The sequence below is a fragment of the Nanorana parkeri genome, unplaced genomic scaffold (assembly GCF_000935625.1).
Source record: "Nanorana parkeri isolate BGI_ZX_2015 unplaced genomic scaffold, ASM93562v1 scaffold689, whole genome shotgun sequence".
Classification (NCBI taxonomy): domain Eukaryota; kingdom Metazoa; phylum Chordata; class Amphibia; order Anura; family Dicroglossidae; genus Nanorana; species Nanorana parkeri.
The window spans coordinates 257,235-269,745 of NW_017306957.1; the positions used below are offsets into that span (position 1 = coordinate 257,235).

General features: G+C 42.9%; 1 protein-coding gene across 1 annotated transcript in view; it reads right to left on the reverse strand.

Annotated features, from left to right (window-relative positions):
• Positions 1-12,511, reverse strand: part of KCNT1 (potassium sodium-activated channel subfamily T member 1) — a 197,066-nt gene that overhangs the window by 57,911 nt on the left and 126,644 nt on the right. Inside the window, exons 10-11 of the mRNA XM_018563725.1 lie at positions 10,971-11,054; positions 958-1,052 (exon numbers count right to left, since the gene is read on the reverse strand). Coding sequence (XP_018419227.1) covers positions 958-1,052; positions 10,971-11,054 — 179 coding nt within the window. The remainder of the gene's footprint in view (positions 1-957; positions 1,053-10,970; positions 11,055-12,511) is intronic.

Consider the following 12,511-nt stretch of genomic DNA (forward strand, 5'->3'; position numbering starts at 1 on the left):
CCTTGACTTTTGTCTGGCTGTCAGGGTGTGCTGAGACTAATATATTATTGCTTGCTTACACTAAAAAAGGAATTGAGGAGGAAAAACATTTATTGCTTGCTGTATTTCGCGGCCATCATGATGCGTCAGGCCTGGAGAAGTTATAATTTTCCGCTCTTTTCAGTAATGTTAACAGCACGCCGACACAGTAATTGCGCTGAGGACAGAGGCGGGATGCAGCAATACATAGAATTAGCAGCTTACAATATCACGCCAGGAGATAGAGGCGCCATTAAGGAACAATTGCTGGGTTAGGATTTAAAGGGAATTTACTGTGCTTCAATGTAATTATGTTTTATGTATAAAGAATATAAAGGTGAAACTCGAATAATTAGAATATTGTGCAAAGTTCATTTATTTCACTAATGCAACTTAAAAGGTGAAACTAATATATGAGATAGACTCATTACATGCAAAGCACGATAATTCAAGCCGTGATTTGTCATAATTGTGATTATTATGGCTTACAGCTCATGAAAACCCCAAGAACCCCAAATCCACAACCTCAAAAAAGTAGATTATTACATGCAATCAATAAAACAAGGATTGTACATAGAACAATATCGGACCTCTGAAAAGTACAAGCATGCATATGTACTCAGTACTTGGTTTGGGCCCCTTTTGCAGCACTTACTGCAATTACTTTTGCACGATATTCTAATTATTCGAGTTTCACCTGTATATGATCATGATACAGAATTCATCATAGCTTTTCAAAAGACGGAACAATCTCAGACATGCTTGTCCTACAGATTAAGCTGCTGAACCATCATCACTGGTTCCGTTTCCAAAATCATCTGCTCCTGTCACCAAGCCACTGTCGCTAAAGAGGCCTTCGCTCTTCTAAGACTAGGAAATTACAGTGCTGCTCTGTAAATGGGAGATTAACAGTAAGTCAGACACAAAATGATTGCTTACCCTGTAAAGACAAGGCACAGAAGAGTGCAGATCAGAATGATCACCTGATTGAACATGGCAGACTGCGTCCTCTGAATAGCACGGTGAAGGTCGTTCTGAAAGCAGAGAATAATTATAATTATCGTCTAATAAAATCTCTGTGTAATAGGTGCTGAGCCTTGTGGTTTGTTGTCAGAGTATTTGTGCTTTATTGTTAGGCCCCTCCTTCATACCTCTACATGGCTCCTCTTAGGTGGTCCCAGCCACAGAAGAGCAGTAATTATTAAACTTAACAGGACAACTATAAATAAAATTAAAACTACACTATTGACATAACCTGACAACAAAGCATGCTGTTTAAGAGATGCAGATATAACAAAATAATTTTGTTCTTACCATGAATTCTGAGACTAGCCCTCGTTCACACCTGAACGTTTTGTAGCGCGTTCTACGCTCGACGAACGCTCTACAAAACGCTCAAAAATATAAATCCTATTGTATTCAATGGTCTCGTTCCCACCTTGGCGTATTTCCGTCCGTCCCTAACGCGCTACAAAACGGCCCACGCCTGAAAAGGTACAGGTACTACTTTGGGCCGTTGTGTTGTGCGTTTCCATTGGGATACAGCCAAGTAGCCTTCGTAAACGCGCGACGGTCGCGCAACTTTTTTACCGCGAATCGCGGTAAAAAAACGTGCAACGGTCGCACGAAAGACGCGCATATGCAATACGCCTAGGTGTGAACGAGACCTAAACGCGCGTTTCCGAGTGCTACTTGGCTGTATCCCAATGGAAACGCCCAACAAAAACGGCCCAAAGAAGTACATGTACTTGTGGGATTTTCATGTTTGTACGTTTTGTAGAGCGTTCATAGAGCCTTGAACGCGCAACAAAACGTAAAGGGGTGAACAGGGCCTCAGGGTTATGCTGCTGCATCCAGGATAAATGGACACTAGCATCCAAACAATGCAGAGAAATTACCTTAGGATAAACAGGAGCTGGACAAAGTGAAGGTAAAACAATGTATTCATTTAAAAGAAAGGCTGAAATCACCTTGGGTAAAAAGGAAACCTGCAGTCTTAAAACAACCTTGTGCTTATAAAGAACCAAAATAGGGTTCTCCACAAAACAAAGCAGATAACTCTGAAACCTTTCTAGCCGAGGTAATGGACACAAGAAAGGCAACCTTTCAGAATAACAAAGACAAATAACTGACTGAGATAGTTAAAAGGTTTTTGTAGAACAGATAAACCAAGTTCAAATCCCATTGAGGAAGAGGAGACCTAACATGAGGAGCCAAGTGTGGAACTCCTTGAATAAAAATATGAATCAATGAATTGGAAGAAAGAGGAGGTTGAAAGAGGACCGACAAAGCAGATATTTGACCCTTATGGTACTTGGAGCTAAACTTTGATAAACAAAATTTGGCATATAGAAAAAGCACATGGGAAAAAACCCTAAGGAAAGGTCAATGAACATTGAGCATAGTCAGAAGAACTGATCCTGAAATTCCTTTGTCTTTCAACACTTGGGTTTCTACAGCCAGGCTGTTAAAGCCAGCAACTGAGATGCAGGGTGGAAGATTGGGCCTTGAGATAACAGATCTGGCAGATCTGGAAGAAGCCAGGGGTCATCTGCCAACAGATGAACCAACTCAGCATACCACTCCCTGCAAGACCAATCTGGAGAGAAAAGAAGGACTGGAATTCCTCCATGTTCTATCCAGTGAAGCAGATGAGGCAATAGCATCAGTGGAGAAAAGATATACAATAGTGTTTACTGATCCCACAGACCTACTAAGGCACTGCCTCCAACGATGGATCCCTCACTCTGTACACAAATCTGTCCACTTTCTTGTTGTGATGAGAAGCCAGAAGATCCACATCTGGCGTTCCACAGTGGTGACAAAGTTGTTGAAACACCTTTGGATGGAGAGACAATTTGCCCAGATCAAGATGTTGTCTGCTAAGGAAATCAACCTGCCACTTTTCTACTCCTGTAATGTGCACCACTGAAACCTGAAGCTCAGTCCAATCCAAGATCGACTGCTTCCATCAGTGCCAAAACACTCCTGGTGCCTCCCTGGTGATTGATGTTTGCCATCGCCGTAGCATTGTGTGGCTGAATGTGAACCGGACACCCAGAGAGAAGAAAGGTCCAGTGAAACAATGCCAGACGAATTGCCCTCAAGTCCAGGACAAATATCGGAAGCTTGGATTCCGCTGGAGACCAACAACCATGCTCAGACAGATGATCCAAGACACAGCCCATCCCAAAAGAATGTCATCCATTGTGATGATCTTCCGAGTTATGGGCAGAAAATGACTTCCAATTGTCAACGCAGGGGCTGTCAACCACCATGACACTCACTCAGATCTTGTCCAGTGACAGAGGAGACTTGTCCCACGTTGTAAGAATGTTCCTCTGTAAAGTCCTGGAAAGTAACTGAGCAAAAGGTACCGTTACGAAGGTTGACACCATCGATCACGGTATTCTCATGCAGTTTCTCAGAGAGGAAGGGATTGAAGCAACCGAACTTGATCAATATTTTGTTCTGAGGAAGGAATACTTTTGCTTGAAGTAGGGATGCACCGATACCACTTTTTTGGGTCTGAGTACGAGTACCGATACTTTTTTTTAAAGTACTCGCCGATACCAATTACCGATACTTTTTCTTAAAGAGGCAGATCACATTTTTTTCCAAAGCAATACAAAATAATGATTTTAGGTCAGTTTGTTAATATTATGAAGAACTGTAACTCAAAAGACAACATGACTGTCAAAAAATAAGTTTACTTTGCTTAAATTGTCACAAAGTTGTACTCAGCGAAAGTTAGTAAAATCTCAACGTGCCATTTGAAAAAAGGCCACAAGATGGCGTATGGATAGGATGGAAGCAGATGGAATTGTGTAGAAAAGTGAAAAAAACTTAATTTAGCTTAAGACCTCATTCACACACCTAACAGCCAGCCCATGTTATATTAATACAGCATGGTCAAAGATAAATTAATCTTTATTTTATATAATATTGATTAAGCAATGGAAAAAACAATTATTTTATATTTATTCATGCTGTATTCACTCAGCTATGATTCCCTGGCTGGAATCCTTTTTTTTGCACCTGCAAGTTGCAATATCACAGGCAAAACCTCTGCTTTTGTTCCAATTATAACTCCACCAAGCTTTCCCAAAAGTAAAAAAAATCATCTTAAACTTACATTTAGGCCTCATTCACATAACTAACTTGCAGGTGCAAAAGTATGGATTCCAGCCAGGGAATCGTAGCTGAGTGAATACAGCATGAATAAAATAAAATGTTTTTCCATTGCTGAGACAAATATAACTTTTGAGGCCATCCTGTGCCCACCCCCCATCCTGTGCCCAGCCCCAGCAGTGCTGCTAACCTTCTTCTCCGTCTTCTCCGTCTGCTTCATCCCCTCGTGTCACAGCCTAGTCATCTGTCAATGCCGGCCTCTTCTCACGCTGATTGGCCGATTGGATGATTGACAGGCTTCCCCACCAATCACGAGTGAGGACAGAGGAATTGAAGGCGGAGTCTGCTTTCGGCCGTTCGCCCGTGGAGAAGGAGATCGCGGCCATCTTGAATAAATGCAGACGTGGTCCTGTGTGCTGTGTGCGGCGGTGGAAGATGGCGGACACAGGTACTCGTTTTAGACATCCGAGCATTTGCACGAGTACGAGTACCCATGCAAATACTCGGTATCGCGGCCGATACGATGCTTGTATCGGTATCGGTGCATCCCTAGCTTGAAGGGTATCTAACAGAAGACCCAAATGCTCCAAGCGCTGTGATGGAACTTGGGATGACTTCGATGTTCAGAATCCACCTGAAGTCTTCTAATGTGCTCAGGACTGTCTAGACATTGAGTAGGAAGAGACTGTTCTCAAAGTAAAAAGGTTGTCTTAATATCCAACAATCGGAATGCCCTTGTAAAGAAAAAAACAAGAGCAAGAACTTTGGTAAAAAGTAAAAACCCTTGGAACCAAAGCCAACCCGAAAGGAAGAGCCACAAATTGATAATGAAGTTTGCCCACCACAAAACAAAGGAAACATTGATGAACTGCAAATACAGGAATGTGTAGATAGACATCCTTTATATCTACGGAAGCCAAAAAATCTTCTTGTCTAAGAGGTGACAACCAACCAAATGGATTCCATCTTGAATATGTGAATATGTACAAATGCACTGAGTGCTTTCAAATTCAGAATTGGAGGAAATCTTCCATTGGGTTTGGGAACTGTAAACAGAATTGAGTAAAAACTTTGAAAACGTTCTGCCAAAGGAAAGGGAATAGTTCCGATCCAACCAAACTGACACAAGGACGTTGCGAAACCATCCTCAGGCTCACACTGCACAGAGACTTTTCAGTCTATGGGACAACAAACTAAGGCCAGCAGATAGAGAGATCATCACTGGGGTTGGTTAACCCCGCAGTTAACCCTTTACACAGACAAGCAATAGCTAGCGCCGCGTTTTTTAAAAGAAACACGCACCGTTCCCAGCAAATGCTGTGACAATTCAATAAACTTAAACAATGCCTGTGATGCCACTGTCCCTTCAGAGCTTGTTCACGCTATGACTGGACCAGATCTGGATCAGATCTGTAAATGCGATGCAGCAAATGTTTTGTGTGTGCTTAAAATGGGCTTAACGGTGCAGTCCAATGCGTTAGTGCGTTTATATGCATTTTGGTGCGTGCCAGACAAGTAAAAAATAGTGCATGCAGCATTTTATTTCCCGCATCGGAATGGACTTCACTGGTGTGAACAGAGCCCAGAAATACCATAGGAACACATTGGGATGCATTTCAGGTGTGGAAAAAAATGTTCTGGTCCGGACATGGCGTGAACAAATCCTCAGACAGGATGAAGTATGTCTGGCTCAGAAGGGTGAATGTGTGTTAGACCTCTGGACCTCCTAAACCAATCATGTTGAATATGTCCAGATTTAATGTGAAAGGATGCGGTTATACATATGGGTATTTTTAATGTACCATCCCCAGAATCAAAGTTATGAATATTGAATGAGATTGAGACTTACAGCTATTGCTAGAGGTGAGCTAAAGGCCAGTTATTTCGTTATTAGGGCAGGCGATCTTTAGCTCAGCTGTCTAGTGGTAATAAGTTGGTGGTTTGCTGGTGAGTGGTTTACGATGCTCAGCAATAAAACACCATTAGGGCTAATTCACAACAGGCATAAGGAAAGGTGAATAAACAACTCAGGCCTTAGAGCTAGTTCACACCATAACTGCATGTGTCTGTGCAGCTGCAGTGCGATGCGTTTTGCTGCGTTTATACCACGATTTTGACGCTTTTTTTAGCTCAAAATGGCCTTTTAGGTGCAGTCCAGTGCATTCCAGTATATTTCCATGCGTTTTTGATGCGTTCTGTTGCGAACAGGCACAGCTAAAATGAGACAAGCAGTATTTTTTTCTGACTTCATCAGAACTGACTGCACTGGTGTGAACAGAGCTCCAGAAATCCCACTGCAAAGCATAATGACACGATTTTGATGCAGCTGCCAAACTGAACGGACTGCATCACAACTGCATGTGGTGTGAACTAGCCCTTAGTCTATTATTGTAAGGATTATAAAGATGAAAGGGGCCAGAGTAGCAGATATCTGGTGCTGGAATTTGAAGATGGCCTAAACAAATTGACCACATCTGTGTCAGGGCATATATATTTAATGTACACTTATCACAAATAGAAACTGCAATAATAATAATGACTTTTTTTTTGTATGTCGTAACTTTAATGTAAGTTCATCCAAACACTGCAGACTATTTAATTTCATGCCACACTAGTTGCTCCTACAGATGGCTAATTTCAAATCCACACAGCTCCTGGGAATTGATTTTTTAAATCTTCAGTATAGGAACTTTTATACTTCATCGAAAACTCATTTGAACCCCTTCATCAATAAAATGTAGAGAAGCCATTTCAGTCAAGATTTGGGTATGGCAGGCCAGAGATAACCCATGTGTATCTTGCCTGTGTTTCTTCTATATGGTAATATGCAGTGTCCTAAACCTGGCATGTTATAACAGCCATATAAGGTGCCCATACACTGCACGATTCTCGTACGAGAATCGCGGGAAATCCCAAGATCGTACGATAATCGTGCAGTGTATGGAAGGCGTGGGACCGTTTCTACTTCCATCGAAAAACCATGGAAAACCATGGAAAACCCGCCGGGAATCGTACGATTCTCGGCGAGTTAGTGACCTGCTTGCGACAACTGCCGAACAGGCCGGTGTGCGCACGCGCACACTGCCCGTTTGCAGTCTTTGGAAGCCCGCCCCTCATTGGAGTCATCGCAATTACGATTTGCCTGTCCAAGATGGGCAGATCGTACGTTTTTTTAAGTACTTTACAACACTCGCAATACAAAAGTCTTGCGAGGGTTGTAAAGTGTATGGGCACCTATATAGAGAGCAAGCTCACTGAGAACTAGGGCAGCTGCTGGAATGCAAAGACACTTCTCAATCCACCTCTGATTTATCATTTTTTTAATTTTATTATTATTTAAACTAAATTGACTGGTGACGAGTGTTTAACTGGGGATTGCCTCTCACTTGAAGAGATTTTCACTTATTGCAATAGGACGCAGGCCACAAAAAATCATAGGATCAATACTGAGCATTTTTTATTAGCTTTAGATGAGGTAGCAAAACTCTGTCATGGTTTTATTGCTGTCGGTTTCCCTGTGCATTAAAAAAAATGCAAAGGGAAACAGATCTTTTGGTTAAAGATAAAAATACAAAATGTAGAAGTTCTATGCTTTTAGTGTGTTTAGATATAGAATAAACAGGCAGCCAACATCCAGCTAATCAGTAAAAATAAGAAGTAATTTTGCACACATTCAAAAGCTAAAACTCAGGTTTTTCCTCTTTTTATATTTTGCCTTCCCTGGTTTCTCCGTTCCCCCTCTTTACCATGATGAAGACATTTTGTTAATGTAACTTTTCAGTTTTCATTATTATTAGATAATGCTGATTCTCTCCAGCCAGGAAATGAGGCAGGATCCATCCTAGTTGCTGCAGATTGAAATGCATACTATGGGAAGCTCACAGTGTGCAGTGAAACCAGAAGTGAGCAATTTCAGTACTGGAGAGGAGCCTGAACAACCGTGCAAAACTGGGGAAGGCTGAATCTTTTGGATGGTATTTTTAAAACCATTAAAGCTTTTTGGATTCCTAATAATTTGGCTTTTTAGAAAATCAGCTGCGCTCTCTAGACTCAGGGAAAAAGTTCCTTTCCACTTGAGATCTCATTACCACCCTGGGAAATAATCAGAGCAGCAAGCAATTCTGAGTGGTGCAATCAAGAGTCATCTGCTGCCATTGTTTGGATGGGAAATACAAAACTGAAGAGAAACGTTTAGATCAGATTTGTGACACGTTAAAGAGCCAGTCAGGGTGAGTAACATCAAGAAACTATTGCTGCTATAAACCAAACACTGGAAATGTTTTCACATTCAGAGTTCAGTCACTTTAACTTAAAGAGGAACGCCGGACAAAACGTCTATGGATTTGGATGGAGTAGGGACATTTTTTTTGCTTCCTATGTCCAGTTAGGGAGATTATTGTCCAGGCAAAAAAAATAAGAAGGGAGGAGAAATCCCACCTTAGAAAGTGGTCACTATAACTCTTACCGTACCCTCCCTTACCTTTTTTTTTCCAGTGACAACTATCAAGCTTTCAATTTCATTGTCATTTTCTGTCCTGGGACGGACAAGAAGTGAGGGTGAATTGACTGGGATTTGTTAGCTATGGGTTACTGCAGGGTCAAGAAGAGGGCCTGTAGGGCAGCAGCAGAAGCGACCCAGCGCACTGGGGGCATGCTGTGTACAGGGGGATACTGGCAGCTGGGCACAGGGGGCATGTCACTCTGCATTTCATACTTCTGACCTCTGAGTTACTTACTCCTGACCTCTGCACTTTGCGTTAGTTACTCTTGACCCATGCTCTCTGCATTATTTACTTCTAACTCCTGCTCTCTACTTTACTTACCTGTGACCCATTCACTCTGCATTACTTACTCCTGACTCCTACACTATACTTTACTTACCTGTGACCCATGCACTCTGCATAACTTACTTCTGACTCCCACACTATACTTTACTTACTTGTGACCCGTGCACTCTGCATTACTTACTCCTGACTCCTACACTATACTTTACTTACCTGTGACCCATGCACTCTGCATAACTTACTTCTGACTCCCACACTATACTTTACTTACTTGTGACCCGTGCACTCTGCATTACTTACTCCTGACTCCTACACTATACTTTACTTACCTGTGACCCATGCACTCTGCATTACTTACTCCTGACTCCTGCACAATACTTTACTCACCTGTGACCCATGCACTCTGCAATACTTACTCCTGACTCCTGCACAATACTTTACTTACCTGTGACCCATGCACTCTGCATTACTTGCTCCTGACTCCTGCACTATGCTTTACTTACCCCTGACCCCCTAATGTCCGTATTACTTGCCCCTGACCCCCTGCACTCTGTGATACCCATGACTCCGGCAACCCTGAGTCACTTACCCATGACCCCTGCCCTCTGTTTTACTTACTCGGTATCGATGGTCAAAAACTAAAAATCAATATGTATTTCTATACTGAATTTCCATAACTTCTGCCCCACTCCAACCCAATAACCAGTTCAGTCTAGAAGTTTGTAAGCTTACTCATTGAAGATGCCTATAGGATATACTTCCTCAACACACTGACACAAATTTACTCAGCCCTGTAAATATGCACTTCCATGTGTCACAACTCACAGAGCCTGCCTTCTGAACTACAACTCAACTTCTGTCAGGGTACTAGGGGGCTTACCTCTCCTCGGGGTGGCCATGTGCGGCGGGGGGCACGGGTTCCCCTTCCTGGCAGGACCCCTGGTACCAGGATTGTGGGTACGCATGCGCGACAAGTGCGGGTGCGCGGTGGACAGGCTGTGCGCGCAGGAACGGGGACATGCACGTAGTGCACCTGTTACTGGTGTCAGGTGTGATCCTTGCTGGGGGAGGTTCCCAGCACACACCCTCTGCCCCTCTCTCGCCATTGGCTCCTGATGGAGAGGCTACCTGGTTGCCTCGGTAGCCGGGGAGTGGTCTCAATCCTCCACTGAGTATAAAAGCCCAGTCAGAGCCCTGGCTCATTGCTGAGTTATTCTATCCCTATGGTGTGATCTCCCAGCTCCCTGTGCCTTGAACCTGTCTTTATTCCTGAACCTCTGCTTGGACTCTTGATTACCGACCCTTTGGCTTACCCTTCCGTTACTGAAACTAGCTGCCTGCCTCGACCCGGATTGGACCTGACTATTCTTCTTGGATTTTCCCTGTGTACCACGACCTCGGACTTTGGCTTGCCGCCCCTGCCAAGGGGTTCCACTCACGGCCCAGCCGTACCCCCCTGACAACTTCTGAACAATCAATGTAACATTGTCATTGCTTGCTGAAAGCAAAGCATGATGGTCTATGTAGTCTTGGGAAATCGAGATTGCATACATCGAGCAGCAGGGAATATGATGTAAAGCACACTGGGAATCCAGGAAGTTAAAAAAGATAGCAGAAGTAAGGCAGCACTCACTACATAAAAGGGATTTTTTCAAGTAAGCTTTAAATACACTGTGACAAGCAACTAAATATGTATTCCTATTACAATGCCTATATTATAACAGTATAGTATATTTTGTCACTTTAGAACAGTTTATTAAAAAAATAGTGCACTGCAACCTGGTGATCTTTAATCTTTTTGCATGTTGTTAAGGTAGCTTTAAAGCGTATCTATCAATAGCTGATGGTCTTAGTAATTTGCATTCTAATTGATTTCTGTGGGTTACAGAACTTTGTATATTCCGCTGTTTGTTAAAGAAGTCCATTAAAGCCCCAAAAAAGACTAACAGCGAAGGGGAAGGAGTTAAAGGGTTAAAGATAGGAAGGGGAACAATGGAAGTCTTCATAACAAAATGACTTCTTGGCTGTGATACTCACAATCATATTCTCCAAAACGCATTTTGCTAGCCAGCAGTTCAGGAAAACTGGAATGAACAAATTCCGCAGCGGTGGCCAAAATATCTAGAGAAGAAAACAATTATGTATAAGGAAAAAATCATATTAAATATATTTACTGTCCTCCTCCTACACTTATCATTAATTGTTAGTGATTACTTCAATCAAAAAAGTGAACAATAAACAGTTTGGATGCATTTTGGTTAGTAAATACCTCTATCGGGTTTATTTATTTAATGTTGCTGTGTGTCCCATTGGGGAGATTCCCCATCACTTCCTGTCTTGAAGATACAACAGAAGTGGGAAAAATATTTCTTCATAATAAGAGGAAATCGCCTCTTAGTCCAATGCCACCAGAACAGATGGTCACCATGTCTAATACAAATGATGAATATCCCCAGGGGGGCACAGACAGTAATACACACCAGACAGGGGATTTAATACTTTCCCTGCTCCACCCAAAGCTAAGAAAAAAGGCTTTAGATATACTTTAACAGTGCATATTAGAATACTTGCCTAATTCGGGTTGCAACTGGTTCTCTTTAAAGCAAGCTCAATGTGTGAAACAGACTAGATTTCACAGACTTGCATAAAACAGACTCCAAAGATGATTCATTTACATGTAGGGCCTGTGAACACAAAGAACTACCTAGCAATGTAAATGGGATCTCATAAAGGAAGCCCGCTGTTATCTTCTCGCTCTGAGCCATGAGATAGGAGTAATGCTGGCTCCAACAATGCTAAAGAGACATTTCACCATTGAGCAACAAGAAGAGAATCAATGTGGAGTCGCAAATTACTCCACTCTACAGTTTTATCATCATTCATACCCTGCCATCCCACAGAGTCTGAAACAGCGAAGGCCCATCTGACGCCACAAGCTAACCTTACAATCCGCTACATTCTAAAATGGACTATTAAACTGACAAGTGCGGCCACTGCAGGTTTCAGCATTAGAGGGGCCGAAATGTGACAAACAGCAATATAACGCTCAGTTAAACAATTAAATCAAAGCGGACAAGAGCGACGCGTTTCGAGGTATTACCTCTTTTTCAAGCTCGGGTAAAACAGTTTTGAGGTATTACCTCTTTTTCAAGCTCGGGTAAAACAGTTTTACCCAAGCTTGAAAAAGAGGTAATACCTCGAAACGCGTCGATCTTGTCCGCTTTGATCCCTCTCCATCTCACCATTAACTCGATCTTCTGCATCTGACAGCTGCTTCCGTACACCGTCCCCAGCAGACCTGACAGTGACCGCTCGCTGACACACACAGCTACGGCTGCTACAGCCCTATCCATTGCCCGGCTCCTGTCCGATTTGATCCCTCTCCATCTCACCATTTGATTCGACTTTCGGCATCTGTCAGCTGCTTCCGTACACTGTCCCCAGCAGACCTGACAGTGACCGCCCGCTGACACACACAGCTGTGGCTGCTACAGCCCTGTCCATTGCCAGCGGTCCATTGCCGACACCACAGCGATCTCCCTGCCTCTCCTCCACACCGCACAGACCCCTAACGGCAC